This window comes from Gorilla gorilla, chromosome 18 (assembly GCF_029281585.2).
Source record: "Gorilla gorilla gorilla isolate KB3781 chromosome 18, NHGRI_mGorGor1-v2.1_pri, whole genome shotgun sequence".
Classification (NCBI taxonomy): Eukaryota; Metazoa; Chordata; class Mammalia; order Primates; family Hominidae; genus Gorilla; species Gorilla gorilla.
Genome location: NC_073242.2, coordinates 5679510 through 5697623, shown reverse-complemented (window position 1 = coordinate 5697623; position 18114 = coordinate 5679510). Strand labels below are relative to the sequence as shown.

General features: G+C 59.1%; 1 protein-coding gene across 8 annotated transcripts in view; it reads right to left on the bottom strand.

The window, feature by feature from the left end:
• The window catches only part of TSC2 (TSC complex subunit 2), a 41137-nt gene that overhangs the window by 8773 nt on the left and 14250 nt on the right, over nucleotides 1–18114 (bottom strand). For 2 of the 8 annotated variants that reach the window (XM_055364953.2, XM_055364955.2), the window contains exons 12-29: nucleotides 17868–18005; nucleotides 17282–17385; nucleotides 16829–16910; nucleotides 15468–15623; nucleotides 14269–14385; nucleotides 9352–9474; nucleotides 8337–8443; nucleotides 8022–8169; nucleotides 7593–7715; nucleotides 6973–7107; nucleotides 5569–5758; nucleotides 4078–4171; nucleotides 3800–3902; nucleotides 3385–3479; nucleotides 2216–2344; nucleotides 745–909; nucleotides 513–665; nucleotides 272–384 (exon numbers count right to left, since the gene is read on the bottom strand). In XM_055364953.2, coding sequence (XP_055220928.2) covers nucleotides 272–384; nucleotides 513–665; nucleotides 745–909; nucleotides 2216–2344; nucleotides 3385–3479; nucleotides 3800–3902; nucleotides 4078–4171; nucleotides 5569–5758; nucleotides 6973–7107; nucleotides 7593–7715; nucleotides 8022–8169; nucleotides 8337–8443; nucleotides 9352–9474; nucleotides 14269–14385; nucleotides 15468–15623; nucleotides 16829–16910; nucleotides 17282–17385; nucleotides 17868–18005 — 2275 coding nt within the window. The remainder of the gene's footprint in view (nucleotides 1–271; nucleotides 385–512; nucleotides 666–744; nucleotides 910–2215; nucleotides 2345–3384; nucleotides 3480–3799; nucleotides 3903–4077; nucleotides 4172–5568; nucleotides 5759–6972; nucleotides 7108–7592; nucleotides 7716–8021; nucleotides 8170–8336; nucleotides 8444–9351; nucleotides 9475–14268; nucleotides 14386–15467; nucleotides 15624–16828; nucleotides 16911–17281; nucleotides 17386–17867; nucleotides 18006–18114) is intronic. The other 6 variants (XM_055364954.2, XM_055364957.2, XM_055364960.2 and 3 more) reach the window with 3 other exon arrangements.

Sequence of the window (18114 nt, the reverse complement as noted above, 5' to 3'; positions counted from 1 at the left end):
CAGAGAAGGGCTCCAGGACTGAGCCGAGCTGAAAACCCGCAGGGAACACCAGCACCCAGAGCAGGCCCCTCTGCAGCAAGCGGGCCACACTCCACCACTCCACGGCTCTGGGGTGAGCTGTGGAAGCCTCACCCCAGAGTCAGGATGTGGGCCGGGCCTGAAGCCAGCCACCCCGGCCCCTGGGCTCGGGGCCTTCCTGAACACTGGGACCAGCAGCAGCAACTGAGGGAGCCCTGGTGCCTGTGTGGAGGTGGCTGGGGCCAAGGCTCACCTGACATGGAACGGACCCGGTCCCGGGCCCCACGGGACACCTGCTGCCCAGCCTGGGACTCCAGCTTGGCCGGCGCCTCCTTGGTCTGTCTCACATGCACACCGGGGCTGGAGCTGAGAAGAGAATCCCACGCACAGGGTGGACTCAGTCCCCAGGTTGGTACGAGGGTGCCACGTGGGCCTGGGCTGGGGACAGCCGGTGTCGAGGCTGGCAGGCGCGGAGGAAAGGAAGGTGCAGTCACCTCGACTCCGGGCCGGACTGCAGCTCCCCCGAGTCCAGGCCTAGTAACGACCGGGTCCCGGTTCCCACGCTTGTCGTCACAGTGACAAGCTTGTTCCCAACCAGCCAGGTTTTGGTCCTGCCACCCGCTAGGAGGAACTCGCCCACAGGAGACCTAGAAGACAGGGAGTGTGAAACCCAGCTCGCCCGTGGAGCTCCCGCAGGCCCGCCCAGCCCTGGAGTGCCGCCTGGACCTCTTCGGGACAGCCGTGAAGTTGGAGAAGACATATCGAGCCATCATGTCCAGACAGGTTTCCGTGAGCTCCAGGTGGAGGTTTTTCAGGCTATCGTCAGCCTGGGCCACGGAGTTCTCGTCTGCAGACCCCAAGCTGGCACTGGTGAGGGACGTCTGTATCCTGCTGGAGGGAGAGGCCGTGACCAGGGTCAGGGTGCCAGGCAGGGTGGGCCGAGCCACCTATTACCAAGGGCCAAAGCTCAACGCATGCACGGCTGAGGACCTCGCTAGGAAAGACCCCAACAGGGCTTGGGCGGCCCAGCGAGCCTCAGCTTGAGAATCACGTGGACCACATTGTCCCAGAGAACGGGGAGACGCTGGGTGGGGAAGACCAGGCCTATTGGTCGGAGCAGACTCAGGAGGCTAGAGACCGACATCCCCCTCACCGAAGCCCACGGGAGCACTAGGTTACGGCCTCGTGGCGAAACGGTGTAGTCATGCAGAGAGGCGGAGGCCACACAGACAGGCCCAGATTGCATTCTGCCCGCAGGCTGCCTCCGGCAAGCACACAGAGGTCTGGGATCCCCATGTGGCCTTTCACCCTCACCCTCAGGCAGGCGAGCGGCTGCCTGAGCTCCACACCCAGTGACAGGGAAGAGGCTTATACGGGGTTCATTCTGATACAAATTTCATAGCCCCTAGGCAATATTTTGCTCATGATACAAAATGTACTAGAAAATGGCTTTAAGCCTCACCGAGCACCCCTACCACCCCAACCCCTGGCCAAGTCCCGCCCAGCAGAGGCCGGCCTGAGGTGAGGAGGTGGATGGACTGAGGGCCATGGGACCCCTTGGCCTGCAAGGGGCTTCCAGGAGGAGACAGGTATCCCCTCTGCCAGTGCCAGCAGCGATGACCCACAGGCAGGTGACAGCCGAGAGCCCCAGAGCCCACACTTGCACCCAGACACTGCGGGGAGAACTAAGACCATGGCCTGGGGCCCAGGCCCATGCCCATGCCCTGGAGGATCCTAGCCCCCACCCAGGCCCTCCCAGGCTGCCCCACCCCAGCACCCTCCACAAATGCCCCTTGTTCCCTTTCAGCTACAACAAAAAATAAACCTTGTTGAGAAGAAAGCCCGAGGAAAAACGTCCGTTCTAGAGAATACGAAAAGGCCAAAACCAGGAGTGGTGTCTCCCCCAACCCACACTGCGGCCCTTGGGGACAGCCTGGGGAGGCTGCTGCCCGGCACTCCTGGCTGTCTCGGAGCGGCACCCCGAGGGGGCCTGGGGATGCGTGCAGCCAGCCCGTGCTCATACGGGGCCTGGGGACAGAATGCAACCTTTCCACCCCTTGTCACCGGCTCCCCCTGGGCTGGCCAGGGAGGACACGGGCAGACGATGAGGTCATGCAAGCAGCCCCATGCACTGCCACCCAGGTGCTCACGGGGCCAAGCTCCAGGGTCCGTGCCCCCCACCCGACAGTCCCGCTACCTGCGGACCACATGTTCAGACACACTGATGCTGCGGCACCGGAAGGCCTCGGCTGCAGAGCTCTCCTTGAATTCTTTCACGGGTGGAGAGTTATTCAAGCCTTGTTTGGGGGGTCTGGCTATCCTCAGACTATCGGGTGAGGAAGGAGCCCCAACGCCCCAGAGAGCCCAGCTCCCGGGAAGGGGAGAACAAGCCAGTGGAGGGGTGAGGAGGAAAGGTCCCAGGCCACAGGGTCAGGATGGAGAGATCCCGCGGGTGAGATGAGCAAAAAGAGCCATGCCAAAGGGCAGTTAGCGGGGAAGAGACAGAAAACAAAAATGCATGATAATACGTCTGGTAAACATGACTGAGAACAAGTAAGGCTTCACGCATGACACCAAAACAAACAACGTCAGTGCAAATTAAACGTGTGTGGGTCACCCCCACGGCAGATTCCAGGCTGTGCTGGCCAGGCAATCCCACCCACCCGCGGAAGGCAGGCACCGCCCAGCTCTGACCGAGGAGGCACTGAGGCCTCAATGGCCAGGCCCTGAAGGTCACTAGGAAAAGAGACCAAGACCCCAGAAAGTAGTCTCTGGCCGTAATGGCCGAGCTTGGTCCCCGGTCCCCGGTCCCCGGCCCCCAGGGGCTGGAGAGAACAGCTTCCGAGTTGAGGTCACGCTGGAAAATGCCGTACTCCCATCTAGGGAAAGCCAAAACAGCTTGGGCAGGAAGGTGGGAGCAGGAGGAGAAAGCCGTTCAAATGAAACGCAAACAAGAACACAGAGGCCAGCTCAGCTCTTTGCGATCCGGCAAGGCGGCGGTGATGAAGCAGAGTCCCCGGCTAGCAGCAGGCTGGGGGCTGCAGAGGAGGGGGCAGCCCCAGACAAGGCCAGCTCCTTCGAGGGGCTCAGGCGCCTACAGCTTGCACCCCAATCCCCAATTCCACAAGTAGGTGCCTGTGGCACACGCGGCCAGGACCCAGGCCACCACGACCAACCTGCTGAGGGGCTGAGGGGTGTTAGCGGCCCTTGCAGGTCCTGCCCTGCCTCACATACTCCAGGGCACACAGGACCCATTTCCACTCACTGACTTGGAGGCACCGTCAGCCAGGCCACAGCCCCATGTCCTTCCCCACCCCACACCGACGCCAGGCACACCGACGCCAGGCACACCCCCGCAGGCCGTACCTCTTGGGTCTCTCGTTGAGACTAGTACTCCGGGCCCTGAAGCTGTCCTTCTCGGGGGTGTCATCAAAAGACAAGAGAACATTGGACCGCAGGCCCTGGCAGAGTGAGCACACCCAGACAGTGAGGGGTGGCAATGGGGGGTGGAGGCCCTCACCAGGCCTGCCGGGTGCCCCCTGGCCAGGGACAAGCTGCAGGCTAGGTGCAAGGCGGCAGCACCCAGCTCCCACCCCTCAATGCCTGCCGCGCATCAAACCCCTGCAGGCTGCCCAGCAGAGCCCCCAGCGCCACAGGCACAGCCCCAAACACCCTCCCACTGCCCTCTACCTGCCTGTCACTCTGCCCTACCATGGACAGCCAAGGGCAAAGCAAGCCCTGGCCTACCAAGAGACACAGCCTTCACCGGCCCTGGGCCCACCTTAGTGATGAAAGGGACGAAATCCTTCCGGAAGGGCAGGCGGCACCTGATGAACCACATGGCTATGACGTGATGGGCCAGACACACGATGTACTGATTAAACCTGAGATGAGAAGGGGGTTGGCACTCCATCCTGGCAGCAGGAAAACATCCCCAGGGCATGAAGTGCAAAAAACCGAGGCGCTCAGGCCTTGGGGACAAAGGCTGCCAGGGCTTTCTGCCACAAGGCCTGGCCGGGGCCACGGCTGGGAGGCACAGGGCCTGGGGCGACCACTCACTTGGAGGGGTTGGTGTACGGCAGGGATATGGCGAACACACTGGCATACTGCTCCGCGGCAAAGTTCCTGTAGAGGTGCGGCAGCCTGGCCAGAGCTGCGGGAATGAAGAGGGTGGTCAGGGGAGCCGGGGTCCCGTGCAGCGCCTCTGAAGGCCAACACGGCCGCTCTGCCCACGGCAGCGATGGGGTGCTGCAGAGGAGAGAAGGTCACGGCCACACGGACGTGGCTTTCCCGACCCCGGCCTCAGTTCTCCGTCCCATGGCCAGCCAACCACAGCTCCCGGGCCAACTCGAGCTGCGGCCTACCATTCGTGTGATCCGTGAGGAAAGGCTTCCGCACCTTTTTTTTTTTTTTTTTTGGAATGAGTCTGGCTTTGTCGCCCAGGCTGGAGTGCAGAGGCGCGATCTCGGCTCACTGCAGGCTCCATCCCCTCGGTTCACGCCATTCTACTGCCTCAGCCTCCCAAGTAGCTGGGACTACAGGCGCCCGCCACCACGCCTGGCTAATTTTTTTGTATTTTTATTAGAGACGGGGTTTCACCATGTTCGCCAGATGGTCTCGATCTCCTGACCTCATGATCCGCCTGCCTCGGCCTCCCAAAGTGCTGGGATTACAGGCGTGAGCCACCGCGCCCGGCCTCACTTCTCTCTTTTTCTTTGAGACGGTGTCTCGCTCTGTCACCCAGGCTGGAGTGCAGTGGCGTGATCTCAGCTCACTACAAGCTCCGCCTCCTGGGTTCATGAGATTCTCCTGCCTCCTGCCTTAGCCTCCTGAGCAGCTGGGACTACAGGCACCCGCCACCACGCCCGGCTAACTTTTGTATTTTTAGTAGAGACGGGGTTTCGCCAGGTTGGCCAGGCTGGTCTCGAACTCCTGACCTCAGGTAATCCACCCGCCTCAGCCTCCCACAGTGCTGGGATGACAGGCCTGAGCCACCGCGCCCGGCCAGGCTTCTACGCTTCTAAAGGGTTATAAACAAAACAGAAAGACCGACAGGACCTGCATGTGGCCCACAAAGCACACACGATCTTCTCTCCAGCCTCTACACCAAGTGCTGGCCCAGCGGTGCCTTTCTGCCATCTCAACATTGAGGGCCTGCCCAGATGCGCACAGGCAGTGAGGGGAAGGGACAGGCACCTGAGCTCCTGAAGTCACAGTCTGGAGGAAGCGAACAAAGCCCCCCTGAAGTGGCGTGTGCTCTGATGGACAGAGAGGAGGCCCAAAACCAGGGGAGGGCCACTGCTCGGGGGGGAAGAGGCTTCTTCAAGGAGGGGCATTCACATGGACACTAGAGGGGTGAGAGGAGCCACCCCTCAAGGCCAGGAGGGAGAGCACTCATGGCAGCCGGGCAGAGACGCCCAGGCCCTGAGGCAGGAGAAGGCGAGACACCCAGGTTCCCCAAGGAGTCCTGAGAGAGGGCACCAGAGAAGCCCGCACAGGTTACACAGCCCGAACCTCTCGGGTGCATGCGCAGGCAGGGCGGGGACTCACTGGACAGGAACTCCAGCAGTGGGACGGCCATGCTGGCTGTGGCCGAGATATGCGTGAGCTTCACCACCAGGACAGGCAGCGCCTTGATGATGATGTCAGGCATCTCCACGCTGCAGATGGACAAGGCCACGACGCACTGGCTGGCACAGCGGTGGATGAGGCCCTGCTCCAGGCAGTAGACCATCTCGCGCTGCAGGAGACAGGACACCTCAGGCCCCACCCGCTTGCAGCAGAGGCAGCCTCGCCTCCCCCTCGCCAACCTCGAGTGCTCCACCAGGAGAACAGCCGAGGCTTCGGAAGTCCCTGAATGCCTGTTGGGCAGAGCCAGCAGTGCTGAGCTACCCGAGCAGACTCTGCACAGCAGACTGCTCCGGTGAGTTGCATTCCGACACGATCCCACAGGCCAAAAGAACCCAGACACGCTGGGCTCTCATCCCCTGGTTCTGGGCCCTTCACAGGCTGGCTCTGTTGCAAGGGGCAGTGCTGCCTGAAGTGGCAAAGCCACCAGATCCCACACCAACCCTGGGCAGTGTCTTCCATGAGGACAGCAGAAGATGAGCGGAGCTCAGGCAGAGCCCAGGGCCAGATGGCCTGCCAGGCAGTGTCCCGGGAACAGCTTCCATTTCCCAAAGCCAGCCTCACCCCTCAGATACACTGTGGGCCAGTAAGGCCTCAGAACCTGCAGCCCAGCAAGGCTGGCTATCCTTTGAGGCAAGACCCATGAGGACCCAGTGAGCCTCTCAGAGGGGCTGAAGGGGCCCAACAGGGTGGGGCTGAGCCTGAGGGATGGGAACCCAACAACAGCTCCCTACAGGGCCACCATCAGGAGCTGAGGCCCAGGGCACAGATGGGCCAAGCCTCGGAGTCAGCATCTCCTGGCGGGCATGGCCCTGAGCGGAGGCCAGAATCTCTAGGACACCAGCTCTTCGTCCCGGGGGGCCATGTCAAAGAGAGGCGTGGAAGAATGCGACTGGGACGGGGGCGAGGCAGATCGCAGGTGAAGGGACAGTTTCCGGCACCGGACAGGGCGTGGAGGGAGGCAGAAGCGAGTGTCTGGCCTGCCCACCCTGCGCCTCAGAAGCAGCCCAGCTCCACCAACCGGCATGGCCACCTGCCCCATCGGACAGCAGGGACAAGCCATGCAACGCTCTACAGAGAGCAGAGATGCTGTCCGGGGTGGATAGGGAACACTGGACAGCTCCCAGGCCCCAGAGACAGCTAGAAGCACCAGGGAATCGGATGTCCCCACTCTGGGCATCTGGCAGCCACCCAGGGAAGCAGAGCCAACTCACTCATCCCTGGCCTGGCAGAAACTCGTTTATGAGAAAAATGTGGGGCCTACCTGGACCAGGCCCTCAAATCCCAGGCCCCATCAAGCTTGCCTGTCCTGCTCTGACCTCCTACCTGTTTGGTTTTGTCCAGGTAGTTATGGTAAGAGATTAATGCTGTCAGCACTGGAACCACGGCCAGGTGCAAGTCAGTTCTGGAGAAGCCTTCTGGGGCACCTCGGAGCCGCTCCAGTGTCTTTGGGCCTGAAAGCTGATGACCAAATCCAGGCATGAAACCCCTCCCCAGCGGCCAGGTCACAGGGTAGCCAGAGGGGCTGGGGAGGCCCTGGGAACGCAGGCCCAGGAAAGGGGGCAAAGGGGCTGGGGAGCCTTCTTGCCTCCCTCCCAGGAAGGGCCTCCCTTTCAGAGTGGTGGGAGTGCCTGCCAAGTAACACACCAGGAATGTGAGGTGAATGGCACGGGAGCCCCGCTTAGGAAAAGCACAGACGGGAGACGTCCACATTCAGTGACATGCCCTTGGCTGGGGACCTCTGACGTCAGTCCCAAAAGCTGCAAGCTGGGGCAGGGGTCCCTCCACCCTGCCCAAGGCACAATCTGCGCTCCAGAGTGCAGCTGAGTCTGAGGGAAACGGAGCCCGAGCCCGAAGGGTCTCACTCGCTCTGCCCAGAGGCTCGCAGTCTTTTGGGGAAAAACCCTACTTGGTCCCCCACCCCAACCCCAGGCCGGCCATGGTACCATGGAGCAGAGAGCAGAGCACAGCTGGTCCACACTGCAAGGGGAAGTAAAGATGAGCACTTTATAGCGCAGGGACTCAGGCAGCCTGCCCAGAACCAGCTTCAGCACCTTCCAGTCAGACTCCTGCAAGGAGAGGAGGAGTCAGGACAGGGCCTTCTGGACCCTGGAGACAGAGGCGGAAGCTAGCATCTGAGGCTCTGCTTTGTGGCTGGACAGCGGCAAGGGCTATGGAGCCCCGTTCTCAGCCGGGGGAGCCTGCCCAGTGCAGGCCTCTGTCCCTGCAGCTGCTCGGGGAAGGGGGAAGGCTCAGCTCTGAGGGAGGGCTGCCCTCCACAGGCCAGACAGGGAGGGAGGCCCAGCAGGCAGGTGGCAGCTCCCTGTCCTCCTGGCCCAACGTGGGACGGATGGTCCCTGCCCGGCCCCACTCACCTGCTTCAAGCACTGCAGCAGGACGCGGAAGAGCAGGGAGTAGGGCACGGACCCCAGCCGCACGGCGGGGCCTGCAGGCGCCGGGCCAGGAGGCCCTGTGGGAGGAGAAAGGGGGCCGCTCTTCTTCTCAGAGCCTCTCTCTGGCTCCCTGCAGAAGCAAGAGAAGCAGCTGAGGCCAAGTCCCCGTAGCAGGAACAGAACAGACTTGGCTCCTCCCAACCCTGGGACATCCCTCAGACACGCAAACAGCGCCACCACGGCCCCAGCGCCTCTGACGCCCTGAGCCTCATGAGCCGTGGGGGAGGTCCCGCGTACATGTAGTCGCAGACGCAGTAGGGGCTGAACCGCACGACTCCATCCTTGTTGGGCAGGCCCAGGCGGTGCAGTGAGTCGGCCCGCAGCAGCAACAGGAAGTCAAAGGCCTGTCAGGAAGAGGATGGTGAAACCCAGAGCCAAGCTCGTGCAGGCCCAGGACAGGCGGCGTCCCACCTGCTCAGACCCACGTCCAGCACCACAGGCACTCAGAAAAGGCCACCTGCTGATGTGCACACACCCACGTCCCAACACAGACACAGGCTCTGTCCTGGTGACACCGGAGGCCCAGCACCCACAGCCTCCTCCCTCCCTTGCCTTGGAGCTCACAGAGCCTGGCGTCCCCACCACCACAGCTGGGCCCGCCTGGGATGAAAGGGATGGGCGCCTCGCTCCTCTGGCAGCACCACACGCCCCCAGCTGCCAGAAAGCGGAGCTCAGCTCCCAGCCCTGCCATCAACAGGCTGAACAGGACTCTGAGGCCACAGGGGTGGCCCCAGAGAGCACCTGCTCTAGGAGGGAGGGCTCCCATCCCAGTCACCTCTGCTCAGCCTGGTGCCAACATCCATAGCACAAACTCAGCGAAACTCCTCCAGCCCTGTTCTGCCCAGCCCTGCCCTGCCCTCTCAGCTCTGCCCTCTCCAGCCGTGCCCTGCCCTCTCAGCTCTGCCCTGTGCCGCCCACCTGCCCAGCCCTCTGCTGCAGGTCCTTCACAGATTCTGCAGCACCAGGAGCGTCAGGACCATGCACTGCCCCGGAAGTCGCCGTGCGTCCTTTTCTCTGCCCCAACCTATGCCACCATGCGGCTTAGAGCGACAAGCCACAGATGTGTGGACTGCAGGCAGAGGAAAGGACACCAGGACTGGGGAGGCTGCGGCCACAGTGGGTGCAGAGGAGGGACGGTCAGCTGAGGCCCCATCCTGGGGCCGTCTCTGCAGCTTCCGGGAACCGCACCTGCCGAGACGGGGATACCTGGCTGGGCCCCCAGGAACTGGCTGCCCAACCCCAGCCACCATACCTGCAGCCGGATGCTGCTCGCGATTGGCAGGGTGTAGCTGTGCTTGTAGTGGAGCTGAATGTGGCTGACCAGCATCTCATACACACGCGTGGCGTGGCTTGCAGGCAGGGTGTACAGCTTGGTCTGCAGAGAGAGGACGCAGCTCACCACGGCGCAGGAGGTGAAAACGCAGTCCTAAGACAGCACCCTTGTCCCGGAGCAGGGGCCGGGACGGCTTCTCTAGAGTGCGTGCTTCAAAACACACGACCTTCAAACCCAGGACCACCAGGGCTCTCTCTCCACAGCAGCAAAAAGTAAAACCCAACCTCGTGCCCATCTCATCATCAGGGCAGTGATCAACAGGTGAGGAAGAGTCCATTCAATGGAGAAGCTCCAGTTGCGTGGCAGACAGGGCAGAATGGGGCGGGGAGTGTGCGCTGCAGGGCGATCCCAGGTGTAGGCAGCCCCTCCCAAAAGGTCAAGGGCACCTCCCAGACAGGTGCGGCAAGGTGTGAAGAGCATCTGGTGCCTCCAGCAACCCTGGGGCCGAGGCCAGCAGGAGCCAGGGGAAATCTGGCCTGAGGGACCCTTTGCAGCACTCTGGAGGTAAGTGGTTACACTGTTATTAAAGAAATGATTAACACCTTTAAATGAGTAAAAAATCATTGAAAGAAATGACTGAGGCCAGGTGTGGTGGCTCACACCTGTAATCCCAGCACTCTGGGAGGCTGAAGTGGGTGGATCACAAAGTTAGGAGTTCAAGACCAGCCTGACCAACATGGAGAAAGCCCATCTCTACTAAAAATACAAAATTAGGCCGGGCACAGTGGCTCACGACTGTAATCCCAGCACTTTGGGAAGCCAAGGCGGGCGGATCATGAGGTCAGGAGATCAAGACCATCCTGGCTAACATGGTGAAACCCTGTCTCTACTAAAAACACAAAAAAATTAGCCGGATGTGGTGGCGGGCGCCTGTAGTCCCAGCTACTTGGGAGGCTGAGGCAGGAGAATGGCGTGAACCCAGGAGGCAGAGCTTGTAGTGAGCCGAGATTGCGCCACTGCACTCCAGCCTGGGCGACAGAGCAAGACTGTCTCAAAAAAAAAAAAAAAAAATTAGCCAGGTGTGGTGGTGCATGCCTGTAAATCCCAGCTACTCAAGAGGCTGAGGCAGGAGAATCGCTTGAACCCAGGAGGCGGAGGTTGCAGTGAGCCAAGATTGCGCCACTGTACTCCAGCTGGGGCGACAGAGCGAGACTCCATCTCAAAAAAAAAGATGATTAAATGATTAACAGTTTCTCCTCATCTCAAAATATTATGACATAAAAGCAATATCCCTTCCTTGGACAAAAAAGAGGTGGAGATGGGGGTTCACACAGTGCCTGGCACCCCCCATTCTGGGAAGGCCACATGGGACCAACAGCAGCTGCCGCCCTGCCGGGCCCACTGGGCAGGCAGGAAAAGGGGAATCAAACTTGTCACCGTGTCCATTGTGCAAACTCTCTGACCCTCGAACAGCACGAGGCCGGCCTTCATGGGTCACTTATATGCCAATTTTCTTCCACCTCTCCCACCCGAGAGGGCAAGACCATGTGTCTCCTCTCCTTCCTCCTCAGTCCCCTCAACATGAGGATGACAAGAATGAAGACCTTGGTGATGAGCCACTTCCACTTAAGGAACAGGAAATGTATTTTCTCTTCCTTATGATTTTTTTTTTTTTTTTTTGAGACGGAGTCTTTCTCTGTCGCCCAGGCTGGAGTGCCATGGCACGATCTCAGGTCACTGCAACCTCCACCTCCCAGGTTCAAGTGATTCTCCTACCTCAGCCTCCCGAGTAGCTGGGATTACAGGTGCGCACCACCGCATCCAGCTAATTTTTGTATTTTTAGTAGAGACGGGGTTTCACCATGTTGGTCAGGCTGGTCTGAAACTCCTGACCTCATGATCTGCCCGCCTCAGCCTCCCAAACTGCCAGGATTACAGGCGTGAGTCACCATGCCTAGCATCTTAACAGCATTTGCTTTTCTCTAGCTTACTTCACTGTAAAAACACAGAATACATAAAACACACGAACTGTACATTAATAGACTGTCTGTTATCAGCAAGGCTTCTACTCAACAGAGGGCTGTTGGTAAAGTTTCTGGGGAGTTAAAAGTTAGATAGGGATTTTCACCTGCACAGGGGCTGGCACTCCCAGCCCCATCCTGTTCAAGAGTCAACTGTGTTACTTTTCAATTATAACAAAAGAAATGAAAACAGGCCAGGCACGATGGCTCACGCCTGTAATCCCAACACTTTGGGGGTCTGGGGTGGGTGGATCACTTGAGGTCAGGAGATTGAGACCAGCCTGGCCGACATGGTGAAACCATGTCACTACTAAAAATACAAAAATTAGCCAGGTGTGGTGGCGCGTACCTGTCAACTCAGCTACTCGGGAGGCTGCAGGAGAATTGCTTGAACCTGGGAGGCAGAGGTGGCAGTGAGGTGAGATCGTGCCGCTGCACTCCAGCCTGGGTGACATAGTGGTGAGACTCTGTCTCAAAAAAATAAAGAAATGAAAACAGCCAGAACCAGGACTCTGCCTCAACTAGGAAATATCTCAGTTCTGCAGCCCAGACCCTCAGGCCTCCAGGGCTGGAGTTCCAAGTAAGGGCAACAGAACCTCTTTCCTTCCCTCTGCAAAAGCAGGAAGGTTCTCAGTTCTTCCAGGCCATAGGCCCCCACAGCCCAGCACACCCCTTCCCAACCAGTCAGTAAAGAGCATGGTGCTCATGCGGATGAGACACCAAGGAGGTGATGCCTGTTTTTGCTTTGTTTTGTTTTTGAGACGTTGTTTCATTCTTCTTGCCTAGGCTGGAGTGCAATGGCGTGATCTGGGCTTACTGCACCCTCTGCCTCATGGGTTCAAGTGATTCTCCTGCCTCAGCCTCCCGAGTAGCTGGGACTACAGGCATGCGCCACCACGCCCGGCTAATTTTGTATTTTTAGTACAGACGGGGTTTCTCCATGTTGGTCAGGCTGGTCTTGAACTCCCAACCTCAGGTGATCCACCCACCTCAGCCTCCCAAAGTGCTGGGATTATGGGCATGAGCCACCACACCAGGCTGATGCCTGGTTTTTAATCAAACACCACGGCCAGGTGTGGTGGCTCCTGCCTGTAATCCCAGCACTTTGGGAGGCTATGGTGGGAGAACTGCTTGAGGCCAGGAGGTTGATGCCAGCCTGAGCAACATAGCAAGACCCCATCTCTACAAAAAATGAAAAAGTTAGCCAGGTGTGGTGACGTGTGCCTATGGTCCCAGCTACTTGGGAGGCCGAGGCAGGACGATCACTTGATCACAGGGGTTCAAGGCTGCACTGAGCTATGATCACAGCACTGCCCCCCAGCCTGGTGACAGAGTGAGATCTTGTCTCAAAAAATTAATTAAAAAAAAAAATCATCACCACATTAAACTTCCATGGCAAAAAATAAAAACCCATGACATATAAACATGACAGGAAATTGTTCTACCATCCAACATCTTAAGGGTGAGCTTTTGAGCAAACTGATTCACACATTATATTTTACACAATACTGACACTGACAGTCACACGTAAGTGATGCTGTGAGGCTTTGAAAACTAGAGGCAGGCCGGGCGTGGTGGCTCACACCTGTAATCCCAGCACTTTGGGAGGCCAAGGCGGGAGGATCACCTGAGGTCAGGAGTTTAAGACCAGCCTGGCCAACATGGTGAAACCCACTTTCTACTAATAATACAAAAAATTAGCCGAGCGTGTTGGCAGGTGCCTGTAATCCGAGATACTCAGGAGGCTGAGGTAGGAGAATCGCCTGAACCCAGCAGGCGAAGGTTGCAGTGAGCCAAGATCGCGCCACTGCACTCCACTCCAGCCTGGGCGACAGAGTGAGACTGTATCAAAAAAAAAAAAACAAAAAAAAAAAAAACAAAAAGATAAATCAGAAACCTTACACGCTGCTCAAGTGCATGGAAAATGGCACAGCACCAGTGGAAAACAGCCTGGTATCGCCTCGAAACACCAAATGCAGACTAAACCTAGGGCCCAACAATTCACTCCTAGGTGCAGACCCAAAAGTGAAAATGCAGGCCCGGCGGAGCCCTCGTAGAAGGTTCACAGCAGCACCACTCACCGCAGCTGCAAGGCGGACACAGGCCAAATGTCCACCAATGGAGGAACAGACAGACAAAATGTGCTCCTTCCAGATGATGGAATACTACTCAGCCATGAAAAGGAGGGGAGCACCAACAGCTGCTACAACCTGAATGGGCCTGGACACATGGCGCTGGGTGGAACAATCCAGTCATGAGACAGGAAACTGTTCTACCATCCAACATCTTATGGATGAATTTTGTGTGACTCCACTTCCATGAAATGTTGAGAGTAGGTAAATCCACAGAGACAGGAAGCAGCTTGATGGTACCCGGGGGTACGGGAGCAACGGGGGATGGGAGCGTGTGCTACTGGCATGCTCAGGAGGTTCTCAAGCTGACTGTGGGGATGGCTGCAGAGCTCTGTGAATTTACTGAAAACCACTGAACTGTTCACTGTGAATGGGTAAATTGCATGATATGTAAATTAAATCTCAACAAAACAGCTGCAAATATTAAACGGACTGCAGGGCGGGAATGGAGGGCCACCCTTACTTCCCAGGTGCTGTGCTGGGTGCCGAGGGCAAGCGCCACGCTGAGGATGGTACATGGTTCCGGCCCTGACTCAGGAGCACAGAGACAGGATCTGGTCAGGGCGTACAACAGGGCCTCTCGCATCCATCCCTCCAGGCACCTGGTTCTGCTGCCTGCTGGGACCACCGCACCCTCAGCAAATCCAGGGAGGGTGTGGGTCCCGCTGGGGAACAGACTCCAACACAATGCAGATGCAGCTGGCGAATGCCAGCCACGCACGCCCCGGGAGCAGAACACCCACCTGAAGGATGACCAGAAGCCCCAGGACGGCTGTCTTCACATCCTCCAAGGAGGCCGAGTATGCGGCCACATCCCTTTCTTCCAGCTCCGGGGGTGGGGAGAGGGAGCGGGCCATCACCTTTGAAGAGAAGGTCAGGACTTACACACAGGCTCATGGTTCTGAGTTAGTAGCCGTGAGAACACTTTCTACCACAAACACCTTTTTTTTTTTTTTTGAGATGGAGTCTTGCTCTGTCGCCCAGGCTGGAGTGCGGTGGCACAATCTCAGCTCACTACAAGCTCCGCCTCCCAGGTTCACGCCATTCTCCTGCCTCAGCCTCCCCAGTAGCTGGGACTACAGGCGCCCGCCACCATGCCCAGCTAATTTTTTGTATTTTTAGTAGAGATGGGGTTTCACCGTGTTAGCCAGGATGGTCTTGATCTCCTGACCTCGTGATCCGCCTGCCTCGGCCTCCCAAAGTGCTGGGATTACAGGCGTGAGCCACCGTGCCCGGCCCTTTTTCTTTTTCTTTTTGAGACAGAGTCTTGCTCTGTCGTCCAGGCTGGAGTGCAGTGGCAGAATCTTGGCTCACTGCAACCTCCACCTCCTAGGTTCAAGCGATTCTCCTGCCTCAGCCTCCCGAGCAGCTGGGATTGCAGGTGCCTGCCACCACGTGCAACTCATTTTTATATTTTTAGTAGAGACAGGATTTCACCATGTTGGCCAGGCTGGTCTTGAACTCCTGAGCTCAAACAATCCACCTGCCTCAGCCTCCCAAAATGCTGGGATTACAGGCGTGAGCCACTGTGCCCGGCCTTCATCTTTATTGCTCAAAAGCAAAGATGCCCTTTATACCCGAGTGACTGTGCAGAAACCAAAATGCATCTGAAAATCAAAGAGCAAAGCTGTTGGCTGGGCAGGGAGGACGGCAGGCCAAAGCCCCAGCCCCAGGTCTGGGCTCCAGCGTCGGTCCAGGAGGCCCAGCCCAGCTGCCCCAGAGTGTGACAGGACACCCATGTCCAGGACTTTCAGTCAGGACACAAACCCAGCAGTGGCAGGCCCTGCACAGGCCTCGAGACACCCACCCTGCAGGGAGGGGAGCCTCACCTACGGACACAGCCATCCGGTCACTCGAAGAAGAGGACAGAGGGCCCAGAGGCCATTTCTGCCCATGGAGCTCTGGAACCCTAGCACCCGGCCCTGGGTGCAACGGCTCTCACCTTCTCGATGATGTCCAGCAGGCTGTTGAAGTGGTGTGTGTGGCAGCCCTCTGCCAGGTCCACCAGCAACTGGGTGGCCAACTTTCGGACCTGGTGGTCTTTATCCTCGGGGATGTGGGAGAGCTGAGAGATGACCACTGAGTTAATCAGCTCCTCCTGCACAGGCACAAGGGAGGTCAATGAGCACCAGCACAACGAAGGCCACATCTCGTGACACTTCCAATTCCTCAGGAACCGACCCGCAAGCAGCGGACATGTCCCTCGGGACTTCAGCACAGCTGGGCAGGGAGCACAAGCACCCACTGAGCGTGACTCAGAGACCCCGGGGCCCCTTCCAGGGATCCTGTCCAGCTCCTCGTTCAGAAGGCTGGTGAGCACCGCAGGGCGGCCCGGCACAGACACGGGGCCCACGACTCACAAGGAGCAGCCGAGGTGAGGCCCTGCCCTTCACTGTCACAGCCCAGAACCCCTCCCACATGGTGCTGTGCGTGTGTGCGTGAGGGTGTGTGTGGCTGTGTGCACGCGTGGGCATGTGCACTTGTGTGCCTGTGCATGCGTGAATATGCGTGTGTGTGCGTGCTGTGCTGAGGACAGCGTGAGTTTTCACAGAAGCAGGTAAAAAGTTCCACAGGAACAGAGACCAGGACAAGACCAGCCCTGATGGGAGAAGCCAGAGGACCCAGAGGAACTTCCGGGAGGCCCTTAGCTCCCTCAGACAGAATGCGGGATCGCAATGCCCAGCAAAGGGCAATTCAAGGACAGTGGACGCTGGGGAGAGGAGCAGAGCGGGCAGCTCTCAGGAGGGCAGGACTGCGAGGCTGCAGGGAGGAGTGCGGTGGGAAGGGACAGCCTCAGAGCCTAAGCTGCGCCTCCTGGGAAAGGGGTATGACTGGCAGGCACACAAATGTCTCTCAAGGAAGGTGGGCCTGGGGCCACAGAGCTCCCAGAGGAGGGAGTGGAGAGGGAGAGCCCGCAGAGGAGAGACCAGGCAAGGCTGGCGATCAGGCAGGTGCACAGGGTGAACGTCATGACAGAAACGGAAGACAATGTCCCCATGCAAGACTGGTCGAAACGAACTCGCATAGAATTTTTAAGAGGCTCCTGTGTTGGGTGAAAACCGGCCGGAGCTCCCTGAGGGCAGGCACTGTGCCTTCCTTGCTACTTGGCCACGTGTCAAGGCCTGGCAGAGGCACCCAGGACGAGCAATCCAGTGAATGAACACGGGTAAACAGACCACGCTGGGGGCTGCAGAGGGTCCGGCAGGCAGAGCCCGGCTCTGCGGGAGCACGTGCACAATGGAGACAGCCCGCCGCACAGAGAAATAGCCCTGAGCCCCCAGCTGCGGCCGCCTGGACACGCACCTCATAGAACTGCCTGTTGATGAGCAGCACAAAGGACAGCACGTCCAGCACCTTGATGCGCACGGCGCCTCGGGACTCGCTCCTGCGGGACGGCAGCCTGCTGGGGCGGATGGGGAGTGCCCGGCCACAGCCCCACACCAGCCTGCCTGCCTGGCGCAGGCCAGCCCGACTCTGGGTCCTCCCGCGGCCAGGCACACAGGGCACAGAGCTCTGCTTCCCAGGGAGCATCTCTCCAGACGACCCCCCAAAAGAGGGAGCCCGGTGGCGTCATGGGAGGACCTGTCCTGCTGGACTGGAAAGCAAGCTAGCACCTGCTCACCCAGAGCCAGGGCTCTCCAGAGGCAGAGAGGAGGGCCCTGCTCATCGGGCATCCTGAGACCCAGCCCGGGTGGGCCCCAGACAGAGACAGGGCCAGGCTCCAGGTGCCAGGCAAGGCTACAGAGGACCCCCTACCTGAAGAATCTCTCCATCAGCGCCTGCAGGTTCTGAATCCAGCCGTCCTTGGCCGGGTGGATGGACTGCGCTCTATAGGAGATCAGGTTCAGGAGGGAGGACTCCTGTCAAAAGAAGAGCCGGTGTTGCCCCTCTGCCCCTCCGGCGCTCTCCTCCACACTGGGCTGCTGATGGAGAGGCTGGTTTGCTGTCAGAGCCCAGCCGCCTCACAGCCTCAGCCCACAGCCCAGACTTTGCCACTCCTGGCAGCGGGGAAGACTTGTGTCCAAACGCATGGAAAAGCCTGGGCCCTAAGCTGAGTGTTCCTGGCAAAATGACTGCGGCCGCCTGGGAGCCACAGGACTCCACGGAGCCGGATGGAAGCTTGCTCCACACAGGTGGGAGGAAACTGAGGGGTGGGCTAGCCCCGAGCTTGTTAGCAAACACGTGCTCTGCCCGCCAGCCTTCCCTGCCGAGTGCAGAAACCTGGAAAGCATGCGCCCACCTGGCCCTTGGCTTCTGAGGCTCAGAAAGCTGCACTTCACCCAGCACCCGGCCCCTCCCCACCAGCCAAAGCCCAAAGGCCCCACCCAGGAGGGGGTCTCACAGGCCTCTGGTCCGCACATCTCTCCACCAGTTCAAAGTATCTCTCCTGAGACCCATGGAACTCGTTCTGGTCACACAGCTCCTCCACCGTGGTCAACAGGTCATGGACGATGGTCCTGAGCTCCGGGCTGTCCAAGGTCTGCAGTACCAGGCACGATGACACAGGCTGACTTCCACTCCCCACATGGACTTGGCACCAGAGGCCTCGCTACACACCCACCGCATGGAGACGCCTTCAGCCCTCTCAG